General features: G+C 47.6%; 2 protein-coding genes across 2 annotated transcripts in view; one reads left to right on the top strand and one right to left on the bottom strand.

Annotated features, from left to right (window-relative positions):
• LOC142312501 (E3 ubiquitin/ISG15 ligase TRIM25-like) overlaps positions 1 to 11800 on the bottom strand; it is a 61872-nt gene extending 50072 nt beyond the window's left edge. Inside the window, exon 1 of the mRNA XM_075351460.1 lies at positions 11716 to 11800. The gene's annotated coding sequence lies outside the window, so the exon portion shown is untranslated. The remainder of the gene's footprint in view (positions 1 to 11715) is intronic.
• Positions 1 to 19538, top strand: part of DNAH9 (dynein axonemal heavy chain 9) — a 324201-nt gene that overhangs the window by 37628 nt on the left and 267035 nt on the right. Inside the window, 6 exon segments of the mRNA XM_075351461.1 lie at positions 11175 to 11291; positions 11369 to 11519; positions 11603 to 11717; positions 11822 to 11890; positions 15311 to 15437; positions 15559 to 15814. Of these exon segments, the coding sequence (XP_075207576.1) occupies positions 11175 to 11291; positions 11369 to 11519; positions 11603 to 11717; positions 11822 to 11890; positions 15311 to 15437; positions 15559 to 15814 (835 nt within the window).

Here is a 19538-nt window from a genome sequence, read left to right as displayed (position 1 = left end):
AAATATACGCACATACCGCACAACACACACATTGCACAAAACATACCTCCCCCCAAAACACACCCCACACCCACACAAACCGCGCAACACACAACGCTACAGATACACAGCGCTCCACAAACAACGCAACACACATACAACACCGCTCTCACCCCCCGTCACACCCAGACAACACCCAGAACATGTACAGCCTCTACACAAACACTTGGTAAGTACACACAACAACATCTATATATATATATAACAAAAATCATACATGAACTACACAATACGTAAATTCTAGAATACCCGATGCGTAGAATCCGGCCACCTTCTAGTATATATATATATATACAGTCAGGGCCAGAAATATTTGAACAGTGACACAAGTTTTGTTATTTTAGCTGTTTACAAAAACATGTTCAGAAATACAATTCTATATATAATATGGGCTGAAAGTGCACACTCCCAGCTGCAATATGAGAGTCTTCACATCCAAATCGGAGAAAGGGTTTAGGAATCATAGCTCTGTAATGCATAGCCTCCTCTTTTTCAAGGGACCAAAAGTAATTGGACAAGGGACTCTAAGGGCTGCAATTAACTCTGAAGGCGTCTCCCTCGTTAACCTGTAATCAATGAAGTAGTTAAAAGGTCTGGGGTTGATTACAGGTGTGTGGTTTTGCATTTGGAAGCTGTTGCTGTGACCAGACAACATGCGGTCTAAGGAACTCTCAATTGAGGTGAAGCAGAACATCCTAAGGCTGAAAAAAAAGAAAAAAATCCATCAGAGAGATAGCAGACATGCTTGGAGTAGAAAAATCAACAGTCGGGTACATTCTGAGAAAAAAGGAATTGACTGGTGAGCTTGGGAACTCAAAAAGGCCTGGGCGTCCACGGATGACAACAGTGGTGGATGATCGCCGCATACTTTCTTTTGTGAAGAAGAACCCGTTCACAACATCAACTGAAGTCCAGAACACTCTCAGTGAAGTAGGTGTATCTGTCTCTAAGTCACCAGTAAAGAGAAGACTCCATGAAAGTAAATACAAAGGGTTCACATCTAGATGCAAACCATTCATCAATTCCAAAAATAGACAGGCCAGAGTTACATTTGATGAAAAACACCTCATGAAGGCAGCTCAGTTCTGGAAAAGTATTCTATGGACAGATGAGACCAAGATCAACCTGTACCAGAATGATGGGAAGAAAAAAGTGTGGAGAAGAAAGGGAACGGCACATGATCCAAGGCACACCACATCCTCTGTAAAACATGGTGGAGGCAACGTGATGGCATGGGCATGCATGGCTTTCAATGGCACTGGGTCACTTGTGTTTATTGATGACATCACAGCAGACAAGAGTAGCCGGATGAATTCTGAAGTGTACCGGGATATACTTTCAGCCCAGATTCAGCCAAATGCCGCAAAGTTGATCAGACGGCGCTTCATAGTACAGATGGACAATGAGCCCAAGCATACAGCCAAAGCTACCCAGGAGTTCATGAGTGCAAAAAAGTGGAACATTCTGCAATGGCCAAGTCAATCACCAGATCTTAACCCAATTGAGCATGCATTTCACTTGCTCAAATCCAGACTTAAGACGGAAAGACCCACAAACAAGCAAGACCTGAAGGCTGCGGCTGTAAAGGCCTGGCAAAGCATTAAGAAGGAGGAAACCCAGCGTTTGGTGATGTCCATGGGTTCCAGACTTAAGGCAGTGATTGCCTCCAAAGGATTCGCAACAAAATATTGAAAATACAAATATTTTGTTTGGGTTTGGTTTATTTGTCCAATTACTTTTGACCTCCTAAAATGTGGAGTGTTTGTAAAGAAATGTGACAATTCCTACAATTTCTATCAGATATTTTTGTTCAAACCTTCAAATTAAACGTTACAATCTGCACTTGAATTCTGTTGTAGAGGTTTCATTTCAAATCCAATGTGGTGGCATGCAGAGCCCAACTCGCCAAAATTGTGTCACTGGCCAAAGATTTCTGGACCTAACTGTATATAAATATATATATATATATATATATATATATGTATATATTTATATAATATATATATATATTTATCTATATATATAATTGCCTTATTCTGTCTGTCTGTCTGTCTGTCTGTCTGTCTGTCTATCTGTCTGTCTGTCTGTCTGTCTGTCTGTCTTGCTCCAAAATTGTATCCTTACGGTGACACAAAGCGGATTGGCCGCTGGCCTCGCCATGACCCCGCCCCCCCGCACGGATTGGTCGCTCGCCCTGGCTCCCCCCCCCCACGGATTGGCCGGCCGCTCGCACAGGCTCCGCCCCCCCCACGGATTGGCCTCTCGCCCCGGCACCCTGCACGTATTGGCAACTTGGCCACGCCCCGCCCCCCTCACGCAATGCACGCTCGCTCTGGCCCCGCCCCCCGCACGCATCCCCCGAACTGACAAGGAGACACGACTCCCAAGTGAGTACTCTACCCCCGGGAGCCCACACCAGCATACGCCGCCAACCCAGCCGACACAAACCCTCGCATTGCTGGGGTTTGCCGCCGTATGCTGGTGTGGGCTCCCGTGCGAGTGGGGGACGTGATGCGCTGGTAACCATGGTAGCATAGTTACCAGCGCATCAAGGTCCTGCAGCGGCGGAACATCCACACGCACACACATAACAACAGACACACACACACACACATCAGATCACACTCACTGTCACACACACCTCACACACACACATCAGATCGCATCCACATACTCACAGCATCCGGAGATATCGCTTGCTTCTCGGCCGCGATACTGTGCTGTGAGCTTCCAGGACCTGCCGGAGGATCACATGGCCAGAAGCATGTGGTATCTCCGGATGTTGTGAGTGTGAGCGCGTATGTGCAATATCGTCAATGTGTGTGTGAGTGTATGCGATCGGGTGTGTGTGAGTGTATGCGATCGGGTGTGTGTGAGTGTATGCTATCGGGTGTGTGTGAGTGTATGCAATCGGGTGTGTGTGAGTGTATGCGATCGGGTGTGTGAGTGTATGCGATCGGGTGTGTGTGAGTGTATGCCATCGGGTGTGTGTGAGTGTATGCTATCGGGTGGGTGTGAGTGTATGCGATCGGGTGGGTGTGAGTGTATGCGATCGGGTGTGTGTGTGTGTGAGTGTATGCGATTGGATCTGTGAGTGTCGGCAGAGGAGCACGGCGTGCTGGAGGAGGCTGGGAGGAGAGAGGTTGATCCTGGGGAAGGCTGGGAGGCGGAGGCTGATGCTGGGGGAGGCTGATGTTGGGGGAGGCTGGGAGGGTGTAGGCTGATGCTGGGGGAGGCTGGGAGGAGAGTGGCTGATGCTGGGGGAGGCTGATGCTGGGGGTGGCTGGGATGAGAGAGGCTGATGCTGGGGGAGGCTGGAAGGAGAGAGGCCGATGCTGGGGGAGGCTGATGTTGGGGGAGGCTGGGAGGGTGTAGGCTGATGCTGGGGGAGGCTGATGCTGGGGGAGGCTGGGAGGAGAGAGGCTGATGCTGGGGGAGGCTGATGCTGGGGGAGGCTGATGCTGGGGGTGGCTGGGATGAGAGAGGCTGATGCTGGGGAAGGCTGATGCTGGGGGAGGCTGGAAGGAGAGAGGCTGATGCTGGGGGAGGCTGATGCTGGGGGAGGCTGGGAGGGGGAGGCTGATGCTGGGGGAGGCTGGGAGGAGAGAGGCTGATGCTGGGGGAGGCTGATGCTGGGGGAGGCTGGAAGGAGAGAGGCTGATGCTGGGGGAGGCTGGGAGGGGGAGGCTGATGCTAGGGGAGGCTGGGAGGAGAGAGGCTGATGCTGGAGGAGGCTGGGAGGAGAGAGGCTGATACTGGGGGAGGCTGGGAGGAGAGAGGCTGATGCTGGGGGAGGCTAGGAGGCAGAGGCTGATGCTGGGGGAGGCTGGGAGGCGGAGGCTGATGCTGAGGGAGGCTGATGCTGGGGGAGGCTGGAAGGAGAGAGGCTGATGCTGGGGGAGGCTGATGCTGGGGGAGGCTTGGAGGGGGAGGCTGATGCTGGGGGAGGTTGGGAGGAGGGAGGCTGGGAGGAGAGAGGCTGATGCTGGGGGAGGCTGATGCTGGGGTGGGCTGGAAGGAGAGAGGCTGATGCTGGGGGAGGCTGATGCTGGGGGAGGCTGGAAGGAGAGAGGCTGATGCTGGGGGAGGCTGATGCTGAGGGAGGCTGGGAGGTGGAGGCTGATGCTGGGGAAGGCTGGGAAGAGGGAGGCTGGGAGGAGAGAGGCTGATCCTGGGGAAGGCTGGGAGGAGGGAGGCTGGGAGGAATGAGGCTGATGCTGGGGGAGGCTGGAAGGAGAGAGGCTGATGCTGGGGGAGGCTGATGCTGGGGGAGGCTGGGAGGAGAGAGGCTGATGCTGGGGGAGGCTGGGAGGAGGGAGGCTGGGAGGGGGGAGGCTGAGAGAAGAGAGGCTGATGCTGGGGGAGGCTGAGGCTGGGAGGAGAGAGGCTGATGCTGGGATCAGAGAGGCTGATGCTGGGAGGAGAGAGGCTGATGCTGGGAGGAGAGAGGCTGATGCTGGGGGCAGAGAGGCTGATGCTGGGAGGAGAGAGGCTGATGCTGGGGGAGGCTGGAAGGAGAGAGGCTGATGCTGGGGGAGGCTGATGCTGGGGGAGGCTGGGAGGAGAGAGGCTGATGCTGGGGGAGGCTGGGAGGAGGGAGGCTGGGAGGGGGGAGGCTGAGAGAAGAGAGGCTGATGCTGGGGGAGGCTGAGGCTGGGAGGAGAGAGGCTGATGCTGGGATCAGAGAGGCTGATACTGGGAGGAGAGAGGCTGATGCTGGGAGGAGAGAGGCTGATGCTGGGAGGAGAGAGGCTGATGCTGGGGGCAGAGAGGCTGATGCTGGGAGGAGAGAGGCTGATGCTGGGGGAGGCTGGAAGGAGAGAGGCTGATGCTGGGGGAGGCTGATGCTGGGGGAGGCTGGGAGGAGAGAGGCTGATGCTGGGGGAGGCTGGGAGGAGGGAGGCTGGGAGGGGGGAGGCTGAGAGAAGAGAGGCTGATGCTGGGGGAGGCTGAGGCTGGGAGGAGAGAGGCTGATGCTGGGATCAGAGAGGCTGATACTGGGAGGAGAGAGGCTGATGCTGGGAGGAGAGAGGCTGATGCTGGGGGCAGAGAGGCTGATGCTGGGAGGAGAGAGGCTGATGCTGGGGACAGAGAGGCTGATGCTGGGAGGAGAGAGGCTGATGCTGGGGGCAGAGAGGCTGATGCTGGTGCAGCATGGGGGATGGAGCACGATGGGGAGTGCGCAGCATGGCGGATGGAGCACGTTTGGGACTGCGCAGCATGGCGGATGGACCACGTTTGGGAGTGCGCAGCATGGCGGATGGAGCATGTTTGGGAGTGCGCAGCATGGCGGATGGAGCACGTTTGGGAGTGTGCAGCATGGCGGATGGAGCACGTTTGGGAGTGCGCAGCATGGCGGATGGAGCACGTTTGGGACTGCGCAGCATGGCGGATGGACCACGTTTGGGAGTGCGCAGCATGGCGGATGGAGCACGATGGGGAGTGCGCAGCATGGCGGATGGAGCACGATGGGGAGTGCGCAGCATGGGGGATGGAGCATGATGGGAGGTGCACACCTCCCCCCAACACACACACACACACACAAAACACACCACACACACACTGGGAACCACAAACAACGCCGTACACAGACACCCACACACACAGACAACGCTGCACACACACAACACCCAACACACAAACACCGCGGCATACATAAATATACGCACATACCACGCAACACACACATTGCACAAAACATACCTCCCCCCAAAACACACCACACACACACAAACCGCGCAACACACACACACACAACGCTACAGACACACAGCGCTCCACAAACAACGCAACACATGCAACACACATACAACACCGCTCTCACCCCCCGTCACACCCAGACAACACCCAGAACATGTACAGCCCCTACACAAACACTTGGCAACTACACACAACAACATCTATATATATATATAACAAAAATCATACATTAACTACACAATACGTAAATTCTAGAATACCCGATGCGTAGAATCCAGCCACCTTCTAGTATATATATATATATATATATATATATATATATATATATATATATATATAATATATTTATATTTATATATATATATATATATATATATATATATATTTTATATATATATATATATATATATGTACATATATATATATATATATATATATATATATACATATATATGTATATAAGTCCAACAATGTAGACCAGCTCACTCCTGTGAATCACCTGGAACCTCAGCTGACCTGGTTAACTCCGTTGTGCCCGGATCAGGATGTAGGAGTCCATCCATACAAATGTGAACAACGGCAGAGCAGAGTCCAGCAATAACGTGAGCAATCCAGGATGCTGTTAAAATTTTCTTTCTTTTTATTCATAGATCCATTAAAATACAGTGGTCCAAGCAATTCAGAACAGCATTATCACAGGAAAATAGCGCAGATAGGACTCCGCGTTTCAGCGGTAAAATCCGCCTTCTTCATGGTCCAGAATCTGAGATGAAACGCGGAGTCCTATCTGCGCTATTTTCCTGTGATAATGCTGTTCTGAATTTCTTGGACCACTGTATTTTAATGGATCTATGAATAAAAAGAAAGAAAATTTTAACAGCATCCTGGATTGCTCACGTTATTGCTGGACTCTGCTCTGCCGCTGTTCATATATATATATATATATATATATATATTTTTATATATATATATTTATATATATATATATATATATATATATTTTTATACAGTGCCTTGCGAAAGTATTCAGCCCCCTTGAATTTTTCTTCCTTTTCCCACATTTCAGGCTTCAAACATAAAGATAAAATGTTAATGTTCTGGTGAAGAATGAACAACAAGTGGACACAATTGTGAAGATGAACGAAATTTATTGTTTATTTTAAACTTTAAGTGACAATTGGGGCGTGCAATATTATTCATCCCCTGTAAGTGAATCCTTTGTAGCACCCCCTTTTGCTGTGATTACAGCTGCAGTCTCTTGGGGTATGTGTCTATCAGTTTTGCACATGGAGACACTGAAATTTTGGCCCGTTCTTCCTTTGTAAACAGCTGGAGCTGAGTGAGGTTGGATGGAGCCGTTTGTGAACAGCAGTTTTCAGCTCTTTCCACAGATTCTCGATTGGGTTCAGGTCTGGACTGTGACTTGGCCATCCTAACACCTGGATACTTTTATTTGTGAACCATTCCATTGTAGATTTTGCTTTATGTTTGGGATCATTGTCTTGGAAGACAAATCTCCGTCCCAGTCTCAGGTCTTTTGCAGACTCCAACAGGCTTCCTTCAAGAATGGTCCTGTATTTGGCTCCATCCATCTTCCCTGTCCCTGCTGAAGAAAAGCAGGCCCAAACCATGATTCTGCCACCACCATGTTTGACAGTGGGGATGGTGTGTTCTGGGTGATGAGCTGTGTTGCTGTTACATATCGTTTGGCATTGTGCCCATATAGTGTGATTTTGGTTTCCTCTGAGCAGAGCCCCTTCTTCCACATGTTTGGTGTCTCCCAGGGGGCTTGTGGCAAACTTTAAACAACACTTTTTCTGGATATCTTTGAGAAATGGCTTTCTTCTTGCCACTCTTCCATAAAGGCCAGATTTGTGCAGTGTAGACTGATTGTTGTCCTATGGACAGACTCTCCCGCCTCAGCTGTAGATCTCTGCAGATCATCCAGAGGGATCATGGGCCTCTTGGCTGCATCTGATCAGTCTTCTCCTTGTGTGAGATGACAGTTTGGATGGACGGCCGGGTCTTGGTAGATTTGCAGGTGTATGATGCTCCTTCCATTTCAATATGATCGCTTGCACAGGGCTCCTTGGGATGTTTAAAGTTGTGGAAATCTTTTTGTAACCAAATCCGGCTTTACACTTCTCCACAACAGTATCACGGACCTGCCTGTTGTGTTCCTTGGTCTTCATGATGCTCTCTATGCTTTACACAGAACCCTGAGACTATCACAGAGCAGGGGCATTATACGGAGGCTTGATTACACACAGGGGATTATATTTATCATCATCAGTCATTTAGGACAACATTGCATCATTCAGAGATCCTCAATCACCTTCTGGAGGGAGTTTCTGCACTGAAAGTAAAGGGGGTGAATAATATTGCACGCCCCAATTTTCAGTTTATTCTTTTTTACAAAAGTGTATAATAAGCAATAAATTTCATTCATCTTCACAATTGTGTCACTTCTTGTTGATTCGTCACCAGAACATTAACATTTTTATCTTTAGGTTTGAAGCCTAAAATTTAGGAAAAGGTTGAAAAATTCAAGGGGGTGAATACTTTTGCAAGGCACTGTAAATAAGACCTCCAGTCCAGGCCCAAAAAGAAATCAAACCCCACAATACAACCCTAAATAAATCATACCCCAGTCCAGGCCCCTAAATAAATAATATCAAAGATCGTGCTCTTAAATAAATCAGACCCCAGACCAGGCCTCTAAATTAATCACACCCCAGACCAGGCCTTTAAATTAATCACACCCCAGACCAGGCCTCTAAATTAATCAGACCTCAGACCAGGCCTTTAAATTAACCAGACCCCAGACCAGGCCCTTAAATTAATCAGACCCCAGACCAGGCCTCTAAATTAATCACACCCCAGACCAGGCCTCTAAATTAATCAGACCTCAGACCAGGCCTTTAAATTAACCAGACCCCAGACCAGGCCCTTAAATTAATAAGACCCCAGACCAGGCCCCTAAATTAATCAGACCCCAGACCAGGCCTCTAAATTAATCACACCCCAGACCAGGCCTCTAATTTAATCAAACTTCAGACCAGGCCTTTAAATTAACCAGACCCCAGACCAGGCCTCTAAATTAATCAGACCTCAGACCAGGCCTCTAAATTAATCAGACCTCAGACCAGGCCTTTAAATTAACCAGACCCCAGACCAGGCCCTTAAATTAATCAGACCCCAGACCAGGCCCTTAAATTAATCAGACCCCAGACCAGGCCTCTAAATTAATCACACCCCAGACCAGGCCTCTAAATTAATCAAACTTCAGACCAGGCCTTTAAATTAACCAGACCCCAGACCAGGCCTCTAAATTAATCAGACCTCAGACCAGGCCTTTAAATTAACCAGACCCCAGACCAGGCCCCTAAATTAACCAGACCCCAGACCAGGCCTCTAAATTAATCAGACCCCAGACTAGGCCTCTAAATTAATCAGACCCCAGACCAGGCCTCTAAATTAATCAGACCTCAGACCAGGCCTTTAAATTAACCAGACCCCTGACCAGGCCCCTAAATTAACCAGACCCCAGACCAGGTGTCTAAATTAATCAGACCCCAGACCAGGCCTCTAAATTAATCAGACCCCAGACTAGGCGTCTAAATTAATCAGACCCCAGACCAGGCCTCTAAATTAATCAGACCCCAGACCAGGCCTCTAAATTAATCACACCCCAGTCCAGGCCTCTAAATTAATCAGACCTCAGACCAGGCCTCTAAATTAATCAGACCCCAGACCAGGCCTCTAAATTAATCAGACCCCAGACCAGGCCTCTAAATTAATCACACCCCAGACCAGGCCTCTAAATTAATCAGACCTCAGACCAGGCCTTTAAATTAACCAGACCCCAGACCAGGCCCTTAAATTAATCAGACCCCAGACCAGGCCTCTAAATTAATCACACCCCAGACCAGGCCTCTAAATTAATCAGACCTCAGACCAGGCCTTTAAATTAACCAGACCCCAGACCAGGCCCTTAAATTAATCAGACCCCAGACCAGGCCCCTAAATTAATCAGACCCCAGACCAGGCCTCTAAATTAATGAGACCCCAGACCAGGCCTCTAAATTAATGAGACCCCAGACCAGGCCTCTAAATTAATGAGACCCCAGACCAGGCCTCTAAATTAATCAAACTTCAGACCAGGCCTTTAAATTAACCAGACCCCAGACCAGGCCTCTAAATTAATCAGACCTCAGACCAGGCCTTTAAATTAACCAGACCCCAGACCAGGCGTCTAAATTAATCAGACCCCTGACCAGGCCCCTAAATTAACCAGACCCCAGACCAGGCGTCTAAATTAATCAGACCCCAGACCAGGCCTCTAAATTAATCAGACCCCAGACTAGGCCTCTAAATTAATCAGACCCCAGACCAGGCCTCTAAATTAATCACACCCCAGACCAGGCCTCTAAATTAATCACACCCCAGAGCAGGCCTCTAAATTAATCAAACCTCAGACCAGGCCTCTAAATTAATCAGACCTCAGACCAGGCCTCTAAATTAATCAGACCTCAGACCAGGCCTCTAAATTAATCAGACCCCAGACCAGGCCTCTAAATTAATCAGACCCCAGTCCAGGCCTCTAAATTAATCAGACCTCAGACCAGGCCTCTAAATTAATCAGACCCCAGTCCAGGCCTCTAAATTAATCAGACCTCAGACCAAGCCTCTAAATTAATCAGACCCCAGACCAGGCCTCTAAATTAACCAGACCCCAGACCAGGCCTCTAAATTAATCAGACCCCAGACCAGGCCTCTAAATTAATCACACCCCAGACCAGGCCTCTAAATTAATCAGACCCCAGACCAGGCCTCTAAATTAATCAGACCCCAGACCAGGCCTCTAAATTAATCACACCCCAGACCAGGCCTCTAAATTAATCAGACCCCAGACCAGGCCTCTAAATTAATCAGACCTCAGACCAGGCCTCTAAATTAATCAAACCTCAGACCAGACCTCTAAATTAATCAGACCTCAGACCAGGCCTCTAAATTAATCAGACCCCAGACCAGGCCTCTAAATTAATCAGACCTCAGACCAGGCCTCTAAATTAATCACACCCCAGTCCAGGCCTCTAAATTAATCAGACCCCAGACCAGGCCTCTAAATTAATCAGACCCCAGACCAGGCCTCTAAATTAATCAGACCTCAGACCAGGCCTCTAAATTAATCACACCCCAGTCCAGGCCTCTAAATTAATCAGACCTCAGACCAGGCCTTTAAATTAATCACACCCCAGTCCAGGCCTTTAAATTAATCAGACCCCAGATCAGGCCTCTAAATTAATCACACCCCAGACCAGGCCTCTAAATTAATCACACCCCAGACCAGGCCTCTAAATTAATCACACCCCAGACCATGCTGTTTCTTCCTTGTAGTAAATATCTCGTCTTGTCTTTTGTTCCGTCTTCAGGAATTTGAGGACGACGTCTCGGGCTTCAAGCTGAGTATTGAAGAGATGGACCGGCGCCTGGGGACGGTGTTCTGCCTCGCCTTTGATGACACCTCCAGCCTGGAGCAGGCGTTTCGGGTACGCAGATGCCCCATGGGTCGGACTCCCCCAGTGTTTCCTGTCTGCTTACATTCTGGTTCTGGTTCCCCTCCCAGTTGCTGGACATGTTCGGGAGCCTCCTGGAGCGACCCATCATTGCACAGGATGCGTTTGAGAAGTACCCGCTCCTCATCGCCATGTTTGAAGAGGATCTGGATGCCGCCAAAGCCATCTATGACCAACACATGCTGGAGGTGACGGAGCAAGGTCAGTGAGCGCCACTGGTACTCTGTCATACACATGCACGCTCAGCAATGGTCATACATGTGTGCTTTGCATCCTTCTTGTAGGATATCCTCAGATAAGTAAGAACATGCCACTCGTCTCCGGGAATCTCAACTGGGCTAAAGAAATGCGGGAGCGGCTGCAGACCCCGTACGGAAACTTCCACCAGATCACTCACCCGTAAGTCGCAGATGCTGCTGTCATTCATCGGACTGGGTGCTGCAGACGATCGCCGCACTTTGATTTGTGCTGCATTATGTGGGTAACCGGACCTATTTCATCAGGTGCATGGAGTCCGAGGAAGGAGGACGGATGAAGCACAAGTACCAGGAGATGATGGCTCTTCTGGTCCAGTAAGTTCTGTATACAGCCCATCGGCCGCTCCTCGGGATCTGCTGCCGGATCTGCGGCCTCGTCATCGCCGAGCCGAGCGCCCGCGTACCCCGGGGATCGCCCGCTCCGTCCTTACACGCAAGCACAAAGCGCAGTTTATCAGATTTAATTGGTTCTCTACAAAGTGCGGCCGCGTCCTCCGGAGACTCGTGTGAAGTCTGACGCCTGATGGAAAAGCTGCGCTAATTGGGCTCCGAGCAGAGAGGAGAAATCTTAATTACTGCTCCAGATCAATGGCCGACACCAACGCCAATAACTGCCGCCCCCGACACCCCCGAAAAGTACCGATCTATGTCAGGACGAGCGGAAACAGACCCGTCCTGTCCATAGTGGGTGTAATTAACTGCCCGGTGCTATATGCGTCTCTATCATCTATCTATCTATCTATCTATCTATCTATCTATCTATCTATCTATCTATCTATCTATCTATCTATCTATCTATCCCTCTATCTATCTATCTATCTATCTATCTATCTATCTATCTATCTATCCCTCTATCTATCTATCCCTCTATCTATCTATCTATCTATCCCTCTATCTATCCCTCTATCTATCTATCTATCTATCCATCCCTCTATCTATCTATTTATCTATCCCTCTATCTATCTATCTATCTATCTATTATCTATCTATCCCTCTATCTATCTATTATCTATCTATCCCTCTATCTATCTATCCCTCTATCTATCTATTATCTATCTATCCCTCTATCTATCTATCCCTCTATCTATCTATTATCTATCTATCTATCTATCTATCTATCTATCTATCTATCTATCTATCCCTCTATCTATCTATCTATCTATCTATCTATCTATCTATCCCTCTATCTATCTATCTATCTATCTATCTATCTATCTATCTATCCCTCTATCTATCCCTCTATCTATCTATCTATCTATCTATCTATCTATCTATCTATCTATCTATCTATCCCTCTATCTATCTATCTATCTATCTATCTATCCCTCTATCTAGCTATCTATCTATCTATCCCTCTATCTATCTATCTATCTATCTATCCCTCTATCTATCCCTCTATCTATCCCTCTATCTATCTATCTATCTATCTATCTATCTATCTATCTATCTATCTATCTATCTCTATCCCTCTATCTATCTATCTATCTATCTATCTATCTATCTATCTATCTATCTATCTATCTATCCCTCTATCTATCTATCTATCTATCTATCTATCTATCTATCCCTCTATCTAGCTATCTATCTATCTATCCCTCTATCTATCTATCTATCTATCTATCCCTCTATCTATCCCTCTATCTATCCCTCTATCTATCTATCTATCTATCTATCTATCTCTATCCCTCTATCTATCTATCTATCTATCTATCTATCTATCCCTCTATCTATCTATCTATCTATCCCTCTATCTATCCCTCTATCTATCTATCTATCTATCTATCTATCTATCTATCTATCTATCTATCTCTATCCCTCTATCTATCTATCTATCTATCTATCTATCCCTCTATCTATATATCTATCTATCCCTCTATCTATCTATCTATCTATCTATCTATCTATCTATCTATCTATATATCCCTCTATCTATCTATCTATCTATCTATCCCTCTATCTATCTATCTATCTATCTATCTATATATCTATCTATCTATCTATCTATCTATCTATCTATATATCCCTCTATCTATATATCTATCTATCCCTCTATCTATCTATCTATCTATCTATCTATCTATATATCTATCTATCTATCCCTCTATCTATCTATCTCTATCCTGAAACAGTAGGATATGCCCCTATTACCACACAAATTGTATGATGCCCACTCAGTGCCCCTCACAGTATCATGCCCCCCTTAGTGCCCCCACACACTATGATACCCCCTCTGTGCCCCCACATAGTATTATGCCTCCTCCGTGCCCCCTCATAGTGTGATGCCCCCACACAGGGTGATAAAACCTCAGTGGCCCCCTTATGATATGATACTCCCTCTGTCCCACTTCACTGTGTGATGCCCTCTCAGAGGCCCCCCACACAGTATGATGCCCCTTCAGTGGCCCCCCACACAGTATGATACCCCCTCTGTGCCCCCTCACAGTATGATGTTCCTTCAGTGCCCCCACACAGTATGATGCTCCATCAGTGGCCCCCACACAATATGATACCCCCTCTGTGCCCCCTCACAGTATCATACCCCCTCACTGTATGATGGTCCTTCACTTGTCCCCACACAGTATGATTCCCCCTCTGTGCCCCCTCACAGTATCATACCCCCTCACTGTATGATGGTCCTTCACTTGTCCCCACACAGTATGATTCCCCCTCTGTGCCCCCTCACTGTATGATGTTCCCTCAATGTCCCCCACACATTATGATGTCCCCTCTGTGCCCCCGCACAGTATGATGCCACATCTGTGTCCCCTCACAGTATGATGTTCCCTCAATGTCCCCCACACAGTATGATGCCCCCTCTGTGCCCCTCACAATATGATGCTCCCTCAGTGGCCCCATACAGTATGATGCCCCCTTTGTGCCCCCACACAGTATGATGCTCCAATGTCTCCCACTCAGTATGATGTCCCTGTAGCAGCCCCCCACACAGTATAATGGCCCCTTTGTGCCCCTCACAATATTACAATATGATGCCCCCTCAGTGGTCCCCCACACAGTATGATTCCCCCTCAGTGCCCCCACATTGTATGAAACCCCCTCAGAGGCCCCTCACAATATGATGGCCCCCATACAGTATGATTCACTCTCTGTGCCCCCCTCACAGTATGATGCACCCTCTGTGCCCTCTCACAGTATGATGCCCCTTAGTGACCCCCTCACAGTATGATGCCCCCTCTGTGCCCCCTCACAGTATAATGCCCCTCAGTGCCCCCTCACAGTATGATGCCCCGTCAGTGAACCCTTACAGTATGATGTTCACTTAGTGTCACCCACACAGTATAATGCCCCCTCAGTGCTCCCCACACAGTATGATGCCCCCTCACAGTATGATGTTTCTTCAGTGGCCTCCATACAGTATGATGCCCCTCACAAATTATGATGCCCCCTCAGTGCCCCCCACATAGCGTGAAGCGTTACACTTCAGGTAACATTGTAAGTGGCAGATTGCAGCCACCAACAGTGGGCCACCAATCCTCCGCTGTCCGCCTGCTTCCATTGTGACATGGAGGAAATCACTCACTAGTGGTTGTGGCTGCAAGCCAAGTAGGAGGATGGTAACGAAATGGTAAGAGCATGACTTCCAACAGCACAGAGTATTTCAGACCACATTAGATCCCAGTAGACAATATGGGAAGGGAGTGACTCCGCCACAGTAATCAGTATATATGTTTACAGTGTCGCCCCCTGGCTGATATCCCCATGTCTCCATGTTCCCAGGTATATAGAGAAGCTGTATGAAGAATGGTGCCGCACCGTATCAGAGAAATCCCAGTACAACCTCATGCGACCTCTCATTACACGAGATCAGGGCTCCAAGCTCATAAACGTCAATTTTGACCCCCAGGTAAGAGAGAATGTATGATAGTGTACCCCTTTAAAGCCCATCCATATTACTTGGGGGCTCCATATCTGCAGCCAGTGTCCAAGACAGTGGGGGACAGTGACTGAATATTGCTGGTTCACAGCTGGTGTCCGTGCTCCGGGAAGTGAAATACCTCCAAAATCTTAACATGGCAACCATCCCCAAGGAGGCCGAGGACATCTTCTCCACCAAGGAGTCCTACAGACAGTACAGGGCAAACCTGGAACTGACCACCACCTGGTACAACAAGGTGATCAGCACCATCCTGGAGGTGGAGTTCCCCCTGGTGGAAGGACAGCTCAGGGACATTGACATCCGCCTAAGATCGGCAGAAGAAACACTAAACTGGAAGGCAAATGGTACGGTCATGTGTCGTATGTTCAGCATTAAAATTTTTATTGTTTAAGGTGGATTTCATATGCTTCCTGTCATACAGGCATCAAGTATGATCCCCCTAGTGGTGACTGTATAAATCTGTATGTAGTGAGCTCCCTCTAGTGGTGACTGTATAAATCTGTATGTAGTGAGCTCCCTCTAGTGGTGGCTGTATAAATCTGTATGTAGTGAGCTCCCTCTAGTGGTGACTGTATAAATCTGTATGTAGTGAGCTCCCTCTAGTGGTGGCTGTATAAATCTGTATGTAGTGAGCTCCCTCTAGTGGTGACTGTATAAATCTGTATGTAGTGATCTCCCTCTAGTGGTGGTTGTATAACTCTGTATGTAGTGAGCTCCCTCTAGTGGTGGATGTATAAATCTGTATGTAGTGACCTCCCTCTAGTGGTGGCTGTATAATCTGTATGTAGTGAGCTCCCCCTAGTGGTGACTGTATAAATCTGTATATAGTGAGCTCCCATTAGTGGTGGCTGTATAAATCTGTATGTAGTAAGCTCCCTCTAGTGGTGGCTATATAATCTGTATGTAGTGATCTCCCCCTAGTGGTGACTGTATAAATCTGTATGTAGTGAGCTCCCTCTAGTGGTGGCTGTATAAATCTGTATGTAGTGAGCTCCCTCTAGTGGTGGCTGTATAAATCTGTATGTAGTGAGCTCCCTCTAGTGGTGGCTGTATAAATCTGTATGTAGTGAGCTCCCCCTGGTGGTGGCTGTATAAATCTGTATGTAGTGAGCTCCCTCTAGTGGTGGCTGTATAAATCTGTATGTAGTGAGCTCCCTCTAGTGGTGACTGTATAAATCTGTATGTAGTTAGCTCCCTCTAGTGGTGGCTGTATAAATCTGTATGTAGTGAGCTCCCTCTAGTGGTGACTGTATAAATCTGTATATAGTGAGCTCCCTCTAGTGGTGGCTGTATAAATCTGTATGTAGTGAGCTCCCTCTAGTGGTGACTGTATAAATCTGTATGTAGTGATCTCCCCCTAGTGGTGTCTGTATAAATCTGTATGTAGTGAGCTCCCCCTAGTGGTGACTGTATAAATCTGTATGTAGTGAGCTCCCTCTAGTGGAGGCTGTATAAATCTGTATGTAGTGAGCTCCCTCTAGTGGTGGCTATATAATCTGTATGTAGTGATCTCCCTCTAGTGGTGGCTGTATAAATCTGTATGTAGTGAGATCCCTCTAGTGGTGGCTGTATAAATCTGTATGTAGTGAGCTCCCTCTAGTGGTGGCTGTATAATCTGTATGGAGTGAGCTCCCTCTAGTGGTGGCTGTATAACTCTGTATGTAGTGAGCTCCCTCTAGTGGTGGCTGTATAAATCTGTATGTAGTGAGCTCCCTCTAGTGGTGGCTGTATAATTCTGTATGTAGTGAGCTCCCTCTAGTGGTGGCTGTATAAATCTGTATGTAGTGAGCTCCCCCCAGTGGTGGCTGTATAAATCTGTATGTAGTGAGCTCCCTCTAGTGGTGGCTGTATAAATCTGTATGTAGTGAGCTCCCTCTAGTGGTGGCTGCATAAATCTGTATGTAGTGAGCTCCCCCTGGTGGTGGCTGTATAAATCTGTATGTAGTGAGCTCCCTCTAGTGGAGGCTGTATAAATCTGTATGTAGTGAGCTCCCTCTAGTGGTGGCTGTATAAATCTGTATGTAGTGAGCTCCCCCTAGTGGTGGCTGTATAAATCTGTATGTAGTGAGCTCCCTCTAGTGGTGGCTGTATAAATCTGTATGTAGTGAGCCCCCTCTAGTGGTGACTGTATAAATCTGTATGTAGTGAGCTCCCCCTAGTGGTGGCTGTATAAATCTGTATGTAGTGAGCTCCCTCTAGTGGTGACTGTATAAATCTGTATGTAGTGATCTCCCCCTAGTGGTGTCTGTATAAATCTGTATGTAGTGAGCTCCCCCTAGTGGTGACTGTATAAATCTGTATGTAGTGAGCTCCCCCTAGTGGAGGCTGTATAAATCTGTATGTAGTGAGCTCCCTCTAGTGGTGGCTGTATAATTCTGTATGTAGTGAGCTCCCTCTAGTGGTGGCTGTATAAATCTGTATGTAGTGAGCTCCCCCCAGTGGTGGCTGTATAAATCTGTATGTAGTGAGCTCCCTCTAGTGGTGACTGTATAAATCTGTATGTAGTGAGCTCCCCCTAGTGGTGGCTGTATAAATCTGTATGTAGTGAGCTCCCTCTAGTGGTGACTGTATAAATCTGTGTGTAGTGAGCTCCCCCTAGTGGTGGGTGTATAAATCTGTATGTAGTGAGCTCCCTCTAGTGGTGGCTGTATAAATCTGTATGTAGTGAGCTCCCTCTAGTGGTGGCTGTATAAATCTGTATGTAGTGAGCTCCCCCTGGTGGTGGCTGTATAAATCTGTATGTAGTGAGCTCCCTCTAGTGGAGGCTGTATAAATCTGTATGTAGTGACCTCCCTCTAGTGGTGGCTGTATAAATCTGTATGTAGTGAGCTCCCTCTAGTGGTGGCTGTATAAATCTGTATGTAGTGAGCTCCCCCTAGTGGTGGCTGTATAAATCTGTATGTAGTGAGCTCCCTCTAGTGGTGGCTGTATAAATCTGTATGTAGTGAGCTCCCTCTAGTGGTGGCTGTATAAATCTGTATGTAGTGAGCCCCCTCTAGTGGTGACTGTATAAATCTGTATGTAGTGAGCTCCCTCTAGTGGTGGCTGTATAAATCTGTATGTAGTGAGCTCCCTCTAGTGGTGACTGTATAAATCTGTATGTAGTGATCTCCCCCTAGTGGTGACTGTATAAATCTGTATGTAGTGAGCTCCCCCTAGTGGTGACTGTATAAATCTGTATGTAGTGAGCTCCCCCTAGTGGTGGCTGTATAAATCTGTATGTAGTGAGCTCCCCCTAGTGGTGGCTGTATAAATCTGTATGTAGTGACCTCCCTCTAGTGGTGGATGTATAAATCTGTATGTAGTGAGCTCCCCCTGGTGGTGGCTGTATAAATCTGTATGTAGTGAGCTCCCTCTAGTGGTGACTGTATAAATCTGTATGTAGTGATCTCCCCCTAGTGGTGTCTGTATAAATCTGTATGTAGTGACCTCCCCCTAGTGGTGACTGTATAAATCTGTATGTAGTGAGCTCCCCCTAGTGGTGACTGTATAAATCTGTATGTAGAGAGCTCCCTCTAGTGGAGGCTGTATAAATCTGTATGTAGTGAGCTCCCTCTAGTGGTGGCTGTATAAATCTGTATGTAGTGAGCTCCCTCTAGTGGTGGCTGTATAAATCTGTATGTAGTGAGCTCCCTCTAGTGGTGACTGTATAAATCTGTATGTAGTGAGCTCCCTCTAGTGGTGACTGTATAAATCTGTATGTAGTGAGCTCCCTCTAGTGGTGACTGTATAAATCTGTATGTAGTGAGCTCCCTCTAATGGTGGCTGTATAAATCTGTATGTAGTGAGCTCCCTCTAGTGGTGGCTGTATAAATCTGTATGTAGTGAGCTCCCTCTAGTGGTGGCTGTATAAATCTGTATGTAGTGAGCTCCCTCTAGTGGTGGTTGTATAAATCTGTATGTAGTGAGCTCCCTCTAGTGGTGGCTGTATAAATCTGTATGTAGTGAGCTCCCTCTAGTGGTGGTTGTATAAATCTGTATGTAGTGAGCTCCCTCTAGTGGAGGCTGTATAAATCTGTATGTAGTGAGCTCCCTCTAGTGGTGAATGTATAAATCTGTATGTAGTGA

Source organism: Anomaloglossus baeobatrachus, chromosome 5 (genome assembly GCF_048569485.1).
Source record: "Anomaloglossus baeobatrachus isolate aAnoBae1 chromosome 5, aAnoBae1.hap1, whole genome shotgun sequence".
NCBI lineage: Eukaryota > Metazoa > Chordata > Amphibia > Anura > Aromobatidae > Anomaloglossus > Anomaloglossus baeobatrachus.
This window is presented reverse-complemented; position numbering and strand designations above follow the sequence as displayed.